Here is a 17,845-nt window from a genome sequence, read left to right as displayed (position 1 = left end):
TTTCCCGCTAATCATTCCTGTCCACCAAAATGCTTTAAAGTCTAAATATATAAATTTAGGCACTGCCTAAAAGCGGAGCTCCCAATGGGCACAATATAATCGGGGAAAAGTCTTCAATAACTTTTTTATGCGAGGTGACAATTATGTTTCCCAAAATGAAAAACGTGGAGTGAAAAAAATGAAATTAAAATTCACTACATCATTTCCTTTGCACAAGTTTTAAACAAGCACCAGAACATTGCATGGACTTTCGAAGATGTAAACAAGACTCAACTATTTGTTGCTATAGTGATTTGAATCAATGCTCTGATTGGTGGATTAAATTGAAAGCAACAAAATGATTGGCCAATGAAACTTTCACATTACAGGTGTCCAGATCCAGACTCGATTCTTAAACTATGAAAAGGCTTATTCTGTTTTCTTCCCGAAAGTTGTTATGTACGAAAAACCACGTTTTTTTCTTGTTCGTGCAAAACTATTTAATTGACCTATAGCAATATGGTTGGTCTTAACAAAACTATTACCTCCCTTCTGCCTGACTATGAACTCAAAACAATGTTGTCTAGTAACATTGTGCAGGTGGAAAGAAGTTCTACTTTCACTTGAAACTTTATCAGTGTCGCCATAACCATTTAAGTGATATTACATGGCGAAATATTAGCAATTAGTAAAAATACACAGATATCACACGATAATCACCTCCAGCGATAATCCAAAATAGTGGCCAGCCGCTTTGTTGCTGTTACAGGGAAAAAATGTCTTTAATCTTTAATCTTTTTTTTTGTTGAAAGAATCACCTGTGTGTTTATACTAAAACAATTATTTGCCTCAGCCTCAGAGGATATCGGAGAATATTTACCTCGCCGGTCGAAGACTCGCGTCTCGGTAAATATTCCCCGATATTCACTTCGCCTTCGTCAAATAATTGTTAAATATTGACACAACGTTTTCGCTTAACTTAAGCTTGTTAATTTTATGGAGGCTAATTGTGCCAAGTTTTACAAACCAAACTAACACAAGATTGTCTCAATTCCTTACATCTCCAAAGATGTAACAGAGGATTCAAGCAGGAATTCAAAAACAGTAAAGTTGCAGTATATTCCCATGCTATCATTAGCATTGCATTACGTCCTTGTATTGCAATAGCAATGACCACGCCGACAAAAGGAATATAACACAAAAACAAGCAAGATACGATGATCAGCAGAGTTTTTATTGTACGTTTGTGTTGGGCACTTTGAACGAGCATGGACTCTTGGATGCTATGAACCTGTCGGTGATGAGTCTTCAAGGTTTTTATGGAAATGAAATAAGAAACCATAATTACCAGTAGCAGTACAAACATTAAAACAGCTGCTATTCCCATGTAACTTGGTTTAGTCGCTTGCAGTCTCCCTAAAGTTACTGCTAAAGCACTTACCATACACCCAGTAAGAAACTTTAACACGGTCTTCGCCGTTACAACTTGGTTGTATCGAGTTCGTAGTCGGATTGCAAGATATCGATCGATACTAATCATAGTTACAATAAAAAATGATGGACTACAGATCATGTGGGCCAGAATGTTTCCAGACTTAAGCAAGCTGCAGTAAAAATCTTGTCGTGATAAAATGAGAGCAACTTTCCTCGCAATGAACAGCGGTTGTAATAAAACCCCAACGCCAAAATCGGTAAAAGCCAACGCGCAAATGAGTAAATACGATGGCTTACGAAGAGAAGGATTTCTCAGGATACAAAGAATTAACACCAAGTTGAACAGCGTCGTTGGAAGCATCAACAAGCCGTTTATGATACAAACTAGAACATTAGTAGAATAGTCGAAATTGTGGGCGTCCTTGTTATGAGATATTGTTAACCTTGGGCATAGAACTTGTTGTGTAGTTGAGTTCATCATGATGATCCGATCAGCAAACGAATTTCGATATCAGATTTCGACTTTTAGTGACTATAGCTAGAGTGCAATAAAGATTTCAAAGCCAAAAGTAATAATTTCAAAAATACAGTACATTTTACACCTGTTTCATTACCTTCCCAATAAATATTAGCAAATACGAATTTTCTCTTTTAATTAAAGCTAGCACCTGTTTTTAACTACTAAAGCAATGGGTTATGAATAAACCAAAAATCCGAGAGCCAGGCGTATAGACGTTTTGATTACCTTCATTTTTATGAGTCTACCAACAAATCAGTTTTTACACGCACTCATTTATTTGAATACTCAACTCTGCTTTTTGATTACAAGTTACGTCATCGCGGCCATGTTGGTGCCATTTAAAAAAGACTTCTCAGCATTCATTGTTAACGGCATGTTATTGTCTTTTGAATCTTTATGCTAGCAACCCATCAGTTTTTACAGCATGATATGTGTATCATCTGAATTTTATCCAATAAACTATGAGCACAAAACACACACACACAGTCACATGTTTGTAAGTTATTTCCCTAATAAACGTGTGTTTGTATACACTTATTTCAATAACGTTAGTCAACAAAAACCTAGAAAGCTGAGATCGCTGAGCATCATGGGAAACTTTACATATCAAAAAAGCATATACACTTATTTCAATAAAGTAAGTCACCTGAAAAGCTACAAAGGTGAGACCGACAAGGATTATGGGTAGATACATATAAATGATTCAACCGCTTGACAACTGTTGATGGGCTTGCACATATTTTACCAGTTACAGTATGACTTTTTCTGAGCATCCTCAAGCTGCAGTGCTAGTGTGTGTCAAAAAAGCTTTACTTGTTTGATATGTAAAGTTTCCCACAATCCTCAGTGACCTCAGATTTCAAGGCTTTTGGTGAGTAACTTTATTGAAATAAATATTAGAATATTAGATAATAGAATAACATCAATTATAAGTCTTAGATGCTTTTATTCAGCTTTCAGTTTTCCTGTGTAACTTTAACACTAAATGTGAAAATTACTTTCTAACTGCTTCACTAGAAATGTTACATGTTCGCGATAAACAAGAGGAAAAGAAAAAATGATTGAAAAAAGTGTTTGAAAGGTTGAAAATGGGAAACATCTTTATAAGGGTAAGGGTAAAATGAATAGATGGGAAAGGAATGGGTACACTATTTTGTGAGTTTAGGATGAGTTTGTTGCTGATATAAGAAAGTAAGATTTTCAAGGATTGAGAGTTAGCTTAATAAAGAATCCGTCGTTCAGGGACTATCGTCACCCATGCTTAGATCAGCAGCTGAAATAAAACACACAAAAAACAGTCATCAGAGTAACATACGTATCGAGGTTGCGCGAAAAACTGGTAACGAGTACGACGTGCGCTGAATCATGGGACTGCTTTAGGAGGTGCCAAATACATCACAAGATAACGTTTTTGTCACGTGACCTGTTAGCAAGGCCGCGTACGAGAGAATATGACCTCAGAAAAAGAATCCCTGGGCCCCATAATGAGCACTCTTTGATGCTATTTTTTAAATATTTGTTGCTATTTTTAGAATCAATTATTTTATCGTTTGTTTTTGCACGCGCGTGCTGTGCGCGCTCTATCCTATGAGCTCATTTTTTCTTTTGGTTTTTCATGAAAAAAGTAAGCAAACGGCGTAGAGAGAGCACAGTGTGCGCGTGCAGAAAAACAAGCAACGGCAAATGTGAATCTAAATAGCATCAAACGGTGAGACCAGAGATTCCTTCTCTTAGTCCATTTTCTTTTGCCGCGTATCATTCCCACGTGAATATTTACCCTTGCATCTTTGTGTTGCCGTGTCGTATGAGTAGCCTTCCAAGCAATAACACTGGAAGGAACCAGCATCATTCAGGCATGCGCTGCCTTCTTCACAGGGATTGTTTCTGCACTCATCGATATCTTAACATGTATATAAAAAAAAATTGAATTGGATCAGAAACCGGTCGATCTGTGAGTTAGCCGTGAGAAATCGTTGCAGGGTGTCGATAAAATGTGAGTCTTAAATTACATATGTCAAGAATAGACAATATCAGGAATAAACAATGTTAAGTTAGAATAGACAGTCTGAGATAATCTTAGTCGTCACCTTTGCATCCGCTAACCACATCTCCACTGCCTGTAAACCCAGGTGGACATAAGCAGTAGAAAGATCCAATCTTATTGATGCAGGTGGCACTTTCATGGCATCTAGCTTTGCCAGTTGTGCATTCGTCTACATCTGTAATAAACAAAGAATTGAAAAGTCATCACGTGATGTTCACGTGCCATGTTGGAGGACATGAATGGGTGCTCTCAATTCTTAAACCAATAGCCCATGCGGCCGAATCCCATATGGACTATTGATTCATAGGCCATGAGGACGAGAGGACTTATCATTGTCTTAGTCAAATCCAACTAGTCGGTCAAATTTATAGATGCAAACAAGTTTCGACTTTGGTTTTCAAAGCCGGCACTTTTCGCTACTAGTAGGCTATAACTTATAGTTTAGTACTAGCTCATCCAATCAGAACGCAGCATTGATGATAGACCACGAGCTGGATTTGACTAAATGGTTTTAGCTTTGTTAAGTTGCATATTCTTCAGATAATTCCAATTGATCGGAAGAAGGCTCTGTTGTCTAACTTATAGTACCTTCACATTTTCCGTTCACATTCATGTAACCCTCATCACATTTGGTGCATTCATACGATCCAATATTATTCTTGCAAATAGCGTTAGCTCCACAAATGGTAAAATTAGAGCATTCATTAATGTCTGACGAGGCAACCAAAATCACAGTTAAGATACTTGTCGAAAGTGTGCGGCTTCAGACAGGCAAGCAGGCAAGCAGGCAAGCAGGCAAGCAGGCAAGCAGGCAAGCAGGCAAGCAGGCAAGCAGGCAAGCAGGCAAGCAGGCAAGCAGGCAAGCAGGCAAGCAGGCAAGCAGGCAAGCAGGCAAGCAGGCAAGCAGGCAAGCAGGCAAGCAGGCAAGCAGGCAAGCAGGCAAGCAGGCAAGCAGGCAAGCAGGCAAGCAGGCAAGCAGGCAAGCAGGCAAGCAGGCAAGCAGAAGTAATATTTGGCAACATTTGGTGAAATCAACATATATACCTTCACAAAACCCTTTCACATTGATATGTCCCGCATCACATTTCGTGCATTCATAAGATCCAATGAGATTTTTGCAGCTTGCGTCAACACCACATACCATTGCATTCTGGCATTCGTTCAGGTCTGTAAACAACGATAGTGTGAAAGGGAAGAAGAACGTTCAAACATTTTTTTCCATACTAGACTCCTGAGTATAATGGAAGCGTATCTCTCGTATTCTATAGTTTGATGTGTTACATTTTATGATATTTAGTGTAGCGAGAGAAAACTAGGTGTAAGAAGTGAAAAACTTTATTGGGATTACTTCATATCTGTAAATTAGCTGGTGATCGTATCAATAGAAAACAAGGAGTAATATGGGGGGGGGGGGGGGGGTATGAAAGTATGAAAGTTGCAGGACAAAAGAGAGAGAAAGAAGATAGGAGAGAAAAAATAAAGGAAAGGGACGAAAGAAATGATTAATTAATTTAAGCTCAAGTTATACACATGCATATTACATATTTTAAATATTTTACATATTTTACAACCACCACTCCCGATGTGGGGCTCTTCCGTGAGGTTCCGTGAGGAGTAAACCCTCGTGACAAGGGAGAGAAAAACACATCAAACAAACTCATTTCACATCTGATACAGTCTGAGCTAGGGCTTGACCCGGACCACAGCGGTGAGAGGCGAGCAGTAAACCACTACGCAAACCATTCCACCCAGATATAAGATTTTCTATTCATACAAAGTCTTCCAAGATTCCAAGGGTAAAACCGAAAATAATCAATACCTGTACATCCATTGCTTCCAACTCCACTGCCAGTATATCCTTGTGGACAGAAGCACTGATAGAACCCATGTTGGTTCTTACAAGCTGCGATAGCATGGCAATTAGCACTTCCATCCTTGCACTCGTCCTTGTCTGATGATATACAGTGATATACAGGTACTTCAAAACATGTGGCATGTGGCATGTGGCATGTGGCATGTGGCATGTGGCATGTGGCATGTGGCATGTGGCATGTGGCATGTGGCATGTGGCATGTGGCATGTGGCATGTGGCATGTGGCATGTGGCATGTGGCATGTGGCATGTGGCATGTGGCATGTGGCATGTGGCATGTGGCATGTGGCATGTGGCATGTGGCATGTGGCATGTGGCATGTGGCATGTGGCATGTGGCATGTGGCATGTGGCATGTGGCATATAGTTTCGTTCCGGGCTTGGAATGCAGCATGTGGTATGCTACAAAACCTTCATTACCCTTTTTGAAATAGCTTTACATAAAAGTATTACATACGAATAAGAACAGACACTGAATTCTATTCAAAAGACATCATAAACAAGCTTGAAGGGTAAAGCTGGATCAGTTTTTATACTCACCCTCGCAATGAGTAGCATTATAGTTAGTGAATCCACTTTTGCAGGTGCACTGGTATGATCCTTGGGTGTTCATGCACTCCAAATCAGCACCACAGACATTCTGGTTGAAGCATTCGTCGATATCTGTTTCATGCATTAAAAAAATGCAAGGAATATCTTTGTAATATAACTATTTAGCTTGGGCATGGGGAAACATTATGCCCATGGCAGAGAGGCCTATTTTTATGATATTCTTTGTAATAATTATTGAAAATGATGGACAACTATACATTCTATGATCACTATTTTTTCATTTCCCAACAATCCTTCATTCCTTTCACTACCATCCCTTTTCTTTCTTTCCTTTTCTTCTACATTTACCAACAACCTACCGACACACTTAGCGTCTACTGAATCGAGGCCGAATCTTGCTGGACCTTTAAAGCCATCCTTGCAAACACATTGATTTGACATTGAAACTGAAGGGTCTGTCATGGCGTTAGGAATATCTCTACATTCTTTGTGTACGTCGGCAAGTTGAGCTGTGTTTACAAAATAATTCAACAATATCATATGAGCTGAATTAAGAGAAACAGCCATCGCGCTCCATCACTCGATCTCTTCATCCCTCCATCCCTCCATCCCTCCATCCCTCCATCCCTCCATCCCTCCATCCCTCCATCCCTCCATCCCTCCATCCCTCCATCCCTCCATCCCTCCATCCCTCCATCCCTCCATCCCTCCATCCCTCCATCCCTCCATCCCTCCATCCCTCCATCCCTCCATCCCTCCATCCCTCCATCCCTATATTCAATTACTGACAGGCTATTTTATCAAAAACTTACCTTGACAAATACCCTGCACGTTCATATAACCCTGGCCACATGGACGGCATTCATAGGATCCAATGGTGTTAACACACAGAGATAAAGTCCCACAGACCATCACGTTGTTCTTACATTCGTCAATATCTACACGTATCAATAATATAAATAACAAAAACCATTAAACGTCCGCGAGGATATATGTGCATTATTTGTGCTTTTAAGCTCGTATCTAAATTTGCGGTTCTAAAGAAACAAAATATAAAAGAGCATCAAATTTCTTGAAACTGTGTAAGCAAATCGTCTTTATTTTCCTAAAAAATACATTAGTAACGTAAAAGAATGACAAACATTAGCAGAACAAACTCTATTAACTTGGGCGTATTGTTTTCCCATTTCAGATCCATGTGTCATTCTCTGGAGTATCATTTCTTTGTTTAACGGTTATACATCAGAAGAGTCAAGAATATGGACGATACAACTTAAACAGCGACTCTTATTTCATATTACGTCTACTCCTACTTCTCTCTCTCTCTCTCTCTCTCTCTCTCTCTGAGTCTCTCTCTCTCTTTCTCTCTTACGTTCTGTTCCTTCTTTCTATTCCCATTCCCTAAAAACAGATAATCCATGTCTCTTCCATTCGCGCGCAGGCTTGGGCATCTTTATTTCTTTCACTTCCATCTCTTTTACTTTTATCTTTTTTTTCACATTTACCAACGTCAATACCTTTTATATTACTCAAAGGAGCACTACCTACCGACACACTTAGCGTCTAATGAATCGGGGCTGAATATTGCGGGACCTTCAAAGCCATGCTTGCAAACACATTGATTTGACATTGGTAAAGAGGGGTCTTTCATGGCGTAAGCAATATCTTCACATACTTTGGGTAACTCGCCAAGTGGAACTGTGTACGATAAGATATCAATAATATCAAGTAAAACTTACAATTCAGAGAATCATACGAATCAGAGAAGCAAACATCCATCCATCCCTTCATCCATCCATCCATCTATCCATCAATCTATTAATCCATCCATTCTTATATAAAAATCTTTTATTCAAAAGTATTCGCTCGAATACATGATGATCTGCCTTCCAATCCAATCAAGAACAAAAAACATCGATATCAGCATTTGCGCACTGCGCGCGCAGCTTCAAATTTATTTCACGATTTGTTCTGCTTCGCCGAATGCCTGCTAATTTTTTCAACTTAGTTCATAAAATGTGTATAAAATTTATATATTTTTTGCATTTGTATTAGTGCTTTGAATTTAAACTAAAACTACAATAAAAAACCCCATGCATTAGCTTTGCTAATATTTTCAAATTAGAGTTTACTATGATGAAATTGTATTGAAAATTCTCTCAATATTTTCTAAAAACGTTAAGGGAATTTTTTTGCGAAAAAATTAATAAAAAAAAAAAAAGAAAAAAAAAGTAACTTACTTGGTGAAGCCACGTTGCTTTGAAAGTAAAACGACGTTGAAGCCACCAACAAGAAGCTTAGAAGAAGCTTCATTGTTGAAGTTGAAGGAAATCTTCAACCAGCGAATGATGGCTGAGGTTGATGAGAATTCTGAAGAACTTAATTGGATGACGTCAAAATCATCGTCATCTAATTATAATTTAATTTTTCAATTAAGTTAATTACACAATCAAATTATAAATAATTATTCGCAAGATCTTTGAGCTTAGTACTAAAAATTTGATTTATTAAGGAAATCTTTCACTTCAATTTGTAAAATTTTTGCATTGTTTTTTTTTATATTCTTTTTGCAAAAAAATGCATTTACTAGAGATTGTAACAACGTGAATTAGTTGTTACTTTCGTGACCATGCGTGACATTATTATTTTTAAAAGGTGGCGGTCTTTGTCACATGACGTAAAGAAACGGATAATCACGTAATATGATTTATATAATTAATAATTTTACAATGAATTGCTAATGACAGCGGTTTGCCATGAATGTTTTTATAAACGAGACCCTTGTCACGCTATGGCGTGACATCATGAGATATTTGATTAAGAAGTGTACGTGAAATACATGAAAATGAAGCATTTTTAATAACATCAACTTTTCAACCGATTCCTTGTGTGGCAGATTCTATGGGCCGGCCAGTCTTTCCCCTGATGCCTTCAGGCTAGAACATTTTCTTGCGTAATCCGTACACCCAAGGGCTTTTATTGCCGTCAGGCCCGAAGTCCATACGACGCCTCAGCTCTGCGGAGGTATGATACAGCTGAATCGATTTTTTTTTTAAATCCTGTTGGTGGACTTAGGTTCAAATCCCAACATATTAAGACAAAATAAATTTTATTTCTACTTTTTCCTTTCGTTTTCTTTTACCCCTATTAAATTGTCTAATGAATTCATGTTCCTGTAAGAGCTGGGGTGCTTACCATTTACCCGTAAGAAACTGGAAATTCCGGTTGGAAGACCGATGATATGCGTCGATCATTCCAATCAGAAAGTTCCGGAAAATTCGGTAATCCGATCGAGGCAATCCGCTCTTTTTCGTTCTTACGGTCAGTAGGCTCGTGTACCATTTTTGGAAGAAAAAGTTTCCCACTCTTTTTTTGCCATTAAAAAACGAATTTCCAACCGGATTGATGGGTTGAAATGATAAGTTCCCCTGTTCTCTATCATCAGGTCAATCATGATGTCAATTTGTCCCTTTCTTGCTAATCAACCACATTAATTTCTTTACATTATATTACATTTTGTTCCTTTGTTTTAATTTACTTAACAAGTACCTTCATTCATTTTTTTCTTGCAACTGATAATGACAGACGTTTCTATTGAAAAGTTTGTCATCATTCTGTCGGGACATTTTTGTGCCAAAGAGGTTGATTTTTCACACCAAAATCTTTATTAGATCCCAGTATTTTATAAACCGAGTGTTCATTGGTCATTTCGTGATTGACAAAGATTCACAACTCATGATTCCACTCTTTGGGACCACTTGAGCATGAGCTTAGAGTAGTTGCGCGGAATTCTTGATGCATGTATAGTAAGCAGTAGAAAGTCATCTTAATGCCGATTTAGACGGTACGATTTTTGCCTACAACTATCGTATACAACACGCTCGCGTCTGTCGTAGGCGAGTCGTAGGCTTGATTTACACGCTACGACTCGAGTTGTAGGATGGCGCGAGCGTGTTGTACACGATAGTTGTAGGCAAAAATCGTACCGTCTAAACTGGCCTTAAGGTATTGGTGCGGTGCGGAGTACCCCAAGGGACCATCCTTGGCCCCTCTTGTTTTTATTATATATCAATTATTTACGTAATTTTCTGACTTATTCCTAGCCAAAATGTATGCTGACGACCTTAGCTTAATATTTGCTCGCAATGACATTAACCAAATTAATGAATGCGCTAACAAGTTATAGTATCTTCTTATATCTTATCCTATGGTATTAACCGGGAAATACATCACGACTCATATGCTCTTCTTAAATTCTCGCCCCGCACCCCCCCTCCCCCCTCACGTACAATTACTGGCCATTAAATTTCGCGAGAAGAAAATACGGGGAATAAATTCAATTGTTTTCATTCGTATTTTTAGTCTTGGTTTTGCTTCATTCGCGATGGGTGCGTTTTAATTTATCAGGTTGTAGTACTTCTACTCTCTGTTTGATAGGAGGTGTATCCGGAAGAATATATTGATGCACTTCATCGTGGGAGCTCAATGCTTCATTACTGTGTCGGTATCCATAGAAGAAGTAGATGAAGAATCCTAAATGAAGATAGAGAAGATAGAAAGAGTTAAAGGAGTCGGGTTCGGGAAAAATCGTATATTCTTCACGCCTTTTTTTCGGAATAAAATAATTCCGAGCTCCATCAGGCGGGATTCGAACCCGTGACCTCTGCCTTTTTGTTTGTTAGTCAGACATGACTTTCTAATCCAACTAACAAACAGAAGGTCGCGGGTTCGAATTTTGCCTAGAGCTCGGATTTTTTTTTTCCCGAGAAAAAATTAGCTTGGAGAAACATTATATTTATTTTTGTTAATAACTAAACACTAATAACACCAAATAGGAATGCTAAATATATACTATGGTGACAAGGGTTTCAATATCGCCACTTTGATGGCAAGAACGAACTAGTGACAAAGAAAAACAAAGAAAACAAGAAGGCATTACCGCCACCCGGTTACATCGATTAAAAAGAGTCATTGTGTTGTATGGGCATGGGAGGTCGTAGTTCAAGTCTATGGCCTCACCAACACTCAGGGTCTTAAAATAACAGAGCTGAAGAGAACATACAAGAACGATTGTCTCCTGGTTCAACAGTATCCCAATATGGAGGTACAGCACTAAATGTACTACCAATTTCCCCATTTTTATTATAAGCTGAATGGCTGTTTATCAAAGCGCCTCAATATGCAGCCCGTCAAGTCTTCCTCTGGCCATAAAAATGTAAAGCGCATCGAGACGATGTTAGATAGGAACTTCCCATTATTATTATCAGGGAACTGCACTCCATATTTGTAATTAATTAAATTGCGGCATTCAAAAAAAAGGAATTAGTGAAAATGTTTCTTTGGGCTAAGAGTTTATAGACAAAAAGAATAACTAGAAGTTTCTTGAGTAGATATTTCGGACGCTATCCATCGTCCATCATCAGTTTACAGTACTTCATTAATACGTATTAGTCCCTAGGGCTAAAGTATTCACTGTAATGTAACACTCATAGAGTCATTAAACTGATGATGGACGATGGATATCGTCCGAAATATCTACTCAAGAAACTTCTAGTTATTCTTTTTGTCTATAAAGGAATTAGTACAGCGTTACGAAATAAGATAGCAGTGTCAAGATATTAACATGCATGATATATCCTTATACTTAAATACTTACCAAGTACCATCCAAATGCCAAATCGTACATACGTCCAGTACTTCAACTTCACCACCAACAGAACATTGATAAAGATGGAAATGGTTGGAAGATACGGACAACCAGGGACCATGAACGGAAAGGTAGCATCATTCTTTGGCTGTCTCTCCAAAACCATTAGCGACATTAGAATGACAAGACCAAAGAAGCAAGCCAGCAATATCGCCCAGACTTCTTTTTTAGCCAGATGTGGGTATGCAAGAGTGAGAGTCAAACACAGTCCAGTTATTCCAAGAACCAGTGAAGCAGCAGCGAACGAAGCTCGGCAGCAAGACTCAGGCGATGGTTCGGCTTTCTCCATGTCGCTGGAGGTCATGAAGTCGGTATCTTGTTGCACCTTTTCATCTTCGTTACTCAAAACTATATTTGTAAAACAAATATTTTAAGGGTCAGTTTATTGAATTGATTTTAAGAAGTCGTTTGCACGATGCATGAAGTTATTTATTTCAATAAAGTGGGAAAGGGACTCTGGTCGTGGTACCATGACTTGGATCACCCCGGATATTAAATTGTTTCATACAGGGTTCGATAAAATTCGAATAAGGTTCTTTAGTAACTGATGCTATAATTTAAATGCCCTATAAAAGGTCTCGATAATAAAGAAAGTGGTGAAAAACGTATTGACTATCAGAAACTTTATTACAACTATAACATGGTATCCTAGGATCAACGTAACTGCTTAATTTAAAATTTTGGTTCCAAATATTTATGCATTTAGGAATAAAAGATAAAAGCCCATGTGAACATATGTGAAATAAGTGGTGGTGCTTGTAAGAGTGCACGCCATATATCCGTTAAACGATTATTTACTATTTATTACTTATTGCTATTATTATTATTTTTTATTATTGGTTATCAACTACATTGATTGTCGAATTCACTCAGGCAAGAACCAAACAAAGAGGCGTAGACGAATTTGCTTTTCTTCCCAATATTCTGATCCAGTGTAGTATCCACTGTTTCGTACAAAATATGCGCAATTAGATATTAAGAGAGAATTAAATTCTTTTCGTATTCAAGCAGTGAGCGCCAAAAACTATTATCTTGAAGAAATCCTGTTGTACAAGGCTAATATCTTGTTATTCAGAAAGTTTAACTTGTTTGGAAGTGGGGATGACCGATGAAAGTGGAATCAAAGTGTTAACCCAAAGCAAAAATTTTATTCGAAAATGAGGTGTAGGCCTTCATTTGCCATAGCCATACGTCGTGTTTTTAGCCAATCATCGCATGAATCGAATTTGCTTACGTGATTTTGACGACAGACGCGCGCTCTTTTTGTAAACAAACCTTTTTTTAAATTTACGATATTTTTCTCGTACAAATCTATTATATATAGCGAATAGATCAGGCTTAGCTATGTTCTGTTTTATCAGAGTACTGAACATAGCTATGCCTGATCTATTTGTTAAATAAAATATAAATGTTTTAACAGAGTGTCTATACAGTATAGTCGATTCGTGCAAAATCTTAGTGTCAAAACTATTGTCAAAATAAAATTATTTCTTTCTTTAAAAATTCTGATGTTTTGACTCAATACACCAGGTATGTATTTTAGTGCAATAGCTATCTACTGAAGTGTGAACAAGTACCTTCATAGTCGCCCTCCTTGTCTTCTTTTTTACAGCAAAGCTTCTTGAGCCATTTCCTCGTGTTTTCCTGGTAAACATCCCCTTCGATAGTCACACTAGGAACTCCAGGCTGATATCGGGTCAGTAAGACAGACAGAGCCACCATGGAATAAGCCACAAGGGTACCAATAGACAGCATCTCGACCAGTTGTCTTATATCCATAATAACCGCCAAAGTGCACACGATGAGACCATCTAGCACAGTTGCTCTTACCGGTACGAAGGTTCTTTGGTTGACTTTGGCGAAGAAACTAAAGAGGAGGCCATCTGATGCCATGGAGTACACGACTCTCGGAGCTGCAAACGAATTGCACATCAAACACGAAGAAGTTGCACAAATTGCCCCGATGGAAATCACGTATCTCGCAGCTGGAAATCCTCTGGTGGCAAACGCCTCGGCCAAAGGAGCAAAGCGGGAAAGGCGATGATAAGGAAGGATGAGAGTAAGGACGGTGGCTACTCCAAAATAAGCCAAAAAGCTTATTATCAGGCAGAACATTATGGAAAGAGGCAAGGAACGTTTTGGATTGATTGCTTCTTCTCCGGCTGTTGCAATTGCGTCAAAACCTACAAAAGCGTAGAAACAACTACCGGCCGCTGTCAGGATACCACTAACGCCGTATGGAGCAAATTTCTTAGGAGAGGACCAATTATTTGATTCGACGTAAAACAACCCGGCAATGATCACAAAACAAATGACTAAAATATTAATTACTGTTGTTATTTTGTTGAATATTGCTGAATGCTGGACACCCAAGCAGACGATGACAGTAATGATGACACCAATCGCCATTGCAAGGAAATCGGGAAAGGGACCCAGAAAGGTAATGTCTTTCCAAGATGCGATGTCGTTAATAAAGAACTTATAAATTTCACCACCAGCAATAGAGTTAATGTATTCACTACAGGATCGAGCCAAAGAGGCAGCCGCGATCAGATATTCCAAAATCATATTCCATCCTACAATGAAGGCGAACAGTTCCCCAAGGGCAACGTACGTGTAGATGTAGGCCGACCCAGCTTTTGGAATCCTGGAACTGAACTCTGCATAGCATAAACCAGACAGAAAAGCAGCAGCGGCGGCGATGAAGAATGAAATCACAACGGCTGGTCCTGCTACGTCTCGAGCTAGTTCTCCAGTCACGACGTACAAACCAGCACCAATCACCGTTCCTACTCCAAGTGCTGTCAAATCAAAAGTGTTGAGACATCTTCGTAATAAGCTTTCACCTTCTATTTGGAGTGTTTCTCGGCGTCGAAGGAGGCTTAAAGCGAAGTTTCGACACGACGACATCTTCAGTCGTTTTGCTTGGGTTCTTCTACAACATAATTTATACAAATGAAAGTGAATGTATTATATCGAGGTACTAGAGTGTGAAGGAATTCAATAGCATCTTTATTAATGTGCAGAATATTAAAGTACTGACAATTAGTCATTCGAAGGCATCTCTGTCTCTCTCGCTCTCTCTCTCTCTGTCTCTCTGTACATTTTCTTTTACTAGTTTTCTTTACTTGAACTGTACTTACGTTTTCTAATAATAATAATAATAATATATACTTTATTAACATTTCATAAAATCTAGTTTACAGAAAACATTAAACTAATTGGGACACCTATCCAGCTTAACTAACACATATATTTATAATTAAAATCAATCATTAGAAGTAATGAATACTTTTAATGGAAAATCCAACCCCTCCTCCCTCCTAGAAACTAAAACTTAATAGTCCCAAACCTCCTAGAAGCTAGCGTTAATATTAACTCCCAGTGGTTAAATAAGGGTTTGAAAACATTTATTAAGCTTTTAAAGATAAAAGAAAAAATTTGAAAAAATTGGCAAAAATATCACTAATATTGCGATGATGCGAGAGCAAAGAGCAAAACAGCATTTAGAAGCTACATTTTATCCTTTAGTGTTAAACAGATTGAGCACCACTGCGGCCTGACTTTATAAATGCGTATCTAAGAAAACTAGAAACATTGAAAAATAAAGCAAATCAAAACTAACCAGTTTGAAGGCTACCCAATATAGCATATGTGGCGTCATATAATCAGTTAAAAGCGCCCACAAGAAGCCAAGCCGAATTGCTTACTATCAATCACGTGACTTTTTGGAGTTGACTGGGGGGGGGGGGGGGGGGGACAAGCGGTTGACTGGGGGGCAGCTAGCGGATGCTAAGTCAAGACATATCAAAATAAGTCCTCAAACTATTGTATTTGACTATTTTCACGACATCAAACCAGAAAACAAGAGATCAAAACAACCTCCAGGATTCTACAAGCCATCAAAAAAGAGCTATTACCGGAAGTGACGTCTATTGATAGCAACCTATAACAACTACAACTAATTAGTGCTAAATAGTGCGTAACTTAAATACACAGGATTTTGCAAAAAATTGCTATTCAAAAGTAGTTCCCTATTGGTTTCATCAAGAGAGCATAAATAAGAGAGGGAAACTTCTTAATGACGCGCGCGCCATGTTAATTCACGGCTGGGCTATTTTTAGTAACCGGATGAATTAAATTTCTCCTTACTCTCACTCCCCTGCGCCATAAACTTGCGCGCGCGCGAGCTAAAGAGCGAGCGTTTTGATCACTAAAAAAGAAGTTTCCCTCTCTTATTTATGCTCTCTAGGTTTCACGCGTGTGTCATCCTAGACGAAAATAGATGGAAGATATTTTCTAAGTGCGTTTAGAGTAATTCTGGTTTTCATTTTTACTCTGAACAACCAACTACTCTGTGGGCCATAACTTTATGCAAACTGTTGTTTCTTTTCTTTCTTTCATATGTACTATGATTAAAGCTTTCTCGGCAATATTAAAAACTTCAATGAGCAACTACTCAGTTACAAGTACATAGTTACTGGAATCTTATCCTTTTCATAGAAAAACAATGTTGATGTTTCTCATTATTTAGATTAATTCAGTGTCTATTTTTATTGTAAACAACTACTCTTTAGGCAATAACTTGAGCAGTCGCGCTGACTGCCTTTTTCATTATTTGTTTCCTGTAGCAGGATTTCAACTTTCTCGTCAAATTTTAAAATCTGCAAGGCGTGTATTGCATCGCCGGTAGAAGAAATCACAGTCGCTGCCTCAAACAAAGTTACTATAACCGTATCAGAAGTCAGTTTGGCTATCACCTATTATATAACTATTTCGACTTATAAATTTCACCAACCATATGACATGTTTAATGTCATTATATAGCCTATTTACAGTCAACTCCTCAGTATTTCAATTCCAATACTAAGGTTCACTGCATAAAATATTATAAACCTATTTTTTTTCATTTTCTTTTCAATGTTTCTAGCTTGAATGGTTAGCAATTGTTGTGAACCACTTATCCAATTTTCCCTGATTTTACTGCATTTTCAGGACGATAATAAATCAATACTGAATCTCCTATACAATTCTTTGCATCTTTTTAGTCGATCTCTTTTCCAAACAACTTCAGATCAAGTTTTACGAACAATGATATCATTTCGCCTGCCGTTCAAACACTCGTCATCTCTTAAACACGATCATATTCGTCAGTGTTGTCAGAGAAAAGGCAATTTAAAAACAACCATTCAAGAAAACTCAGTTGGTGTACTTACTCCGTGTTGGTCGAGGTAATTCTCCAGTTAACAAAGAAATCTTGCTTATTTTTATAGGTTATTTTCGAAGAAGGAAGTCAGAAAAACCAAGGCAAATGGCACGAACGTTATATTCCTCAATGTCATACAGTCTTCTCTGTTCAGTAAAGTGGTTTCCAAGTGATTTTGAAAACATTAAAACATCTTCATTATCTTAGGAGGCATGGAATTACCATACTAACAAAAGCGTTTAAGAGCGGGGGCCGTCTGAAAATATTGTGTATGTGGGATTCTACATGAAAAAATATATATTCAAACTTGTTCAAAATATGGTCTCACGAGATCAGCAAAGAGGTTGTTTCAGGTTACGTTAGCTGGGCCCTGACTTACATCAGCCCAGAAGTTGTTTCAGTGTTCTATCTGTGAGTTAGCTGTGCCCCGACTTTCATCAGCCCAGGGGTTGTTTTAGGGTTCAATCTGTGAGTAAGCCATGTCCTGACTTAGATCAGCCCAGAGGTTGTTTCAGGGTTCTATCTGTGAGTT

The 17,845-nt window shown here is 38.2% G+C and overlaps 2 protein-coding genes across 3 annotated transcripts; both read right to left on the bottom strand.

Annotated features, from left to right (window-relative positions):
- Positions 1-902: 902 nt before the first annotated feature.
- LOC116294934 (melanocyte-stimulating hormone receptor-like) lies at positions 903-1,894 on the bottom strand. Its single transcript, XM_031702629.2, has one exon. The coding sequence runs from the start codon at positions 1,892-1,894 to the stop codon at positions 983-985; it is 912 nt and encodes a 303-aa protein (XP_031558489.1). The 3' UTR covers positions 903-982.
- Positions 1,895-9,492: 7,598 nt separating this feature from the next.
- On the bottom strand, positions 9,493-17,452 carry LOC116294937 (high affinity cationic amino acid transporter 1). Of its 2 annotated transcripts, none has more exons than XM_031702633.1 (4): positions 17,324-17,452; positions 13,685-15,042; positions 12,057-12,455; positions 9,493-10,933 (listed from the first exon to the last, which is right to left on the bottom strand). In XM_031702633.1, the coding sequence occupies exons 2-4, from the start codon at positions 15,015-15,017 to the stop codon at positions 10,776-10,778; spliced, it is 1,890 nt and encodes a 629-aa protein (XP_031558493.1). In that variant the 5' UTR covers positions 15,018-15,042; positions 17,324-17,452; the 3' UTR covers positions 9,493-10,775. The 2 variants fall into 2 exon arrangements, with proteins under 2 accessions (XP_031558493.1, XP_031558494.1); XM_031702634.2 differs by lacking the exon at positions 17,324-17,452 and adding an exon at positions 15,733-15,793.
- Positions 17,453-17,845: the final 393 nt, after the last annotated feature.

The sequence above is a fragment of the Actinia tenebrosa genome, unplaced genomic scaffold, assembly GCF_029948245.1.
Source record: "Actinia tenebrosa isolate PJP-AT-01 unplaced genomic scaffold, QUT_ActTen_1.0 PGA_scaffold14__42_contigs__length_11649687, whole genome shotgun sequence".
NCBI lineage: Eukaryota > Metazoa > Cnidaria > Anthozoa > Actiniaria > Actiniidae > Actinia > Actinia tenebrosa.
This window is presented reverse-complemented; position numbering and strand designations above follow the sequence as displayed.

What these genes read in the sequence shown, in the direction of transcription:
- LOC116294934 (XM_031702629.2), bottom strand. Translation starts at nt 1,894, where the DNA reads ATGATGAACTCAACTACACAACAAGTTCTATGCCCAAGGTTAACAATA.
- LOC116294937 (XM_031702633.1), bottom strand. Translation starts at nt 15,017, where the DNA reads ATGTCGTCGTGTCGAAACTTCGCTTTAAGCCTCCTTCGACGCCGAGAA. An exon ending in CAAGGAGGGCGACTATGAAG is followed by an intron (nt 12,456 to 13,684) that starts GTACTTGTTCAC and finishes TTACAAATATAG; the next exon opens with TTTTGAGTAACGAAGATGAA. An exon ending in TGGCATTTGGATGGTACTTG is followed by an intron (nt 10,934 to 12,056) that starts GTAAGTATTTAA and finishes ATCTTCATTTAG; the next exon opens with GATTCTTCATCTACTTCTTC.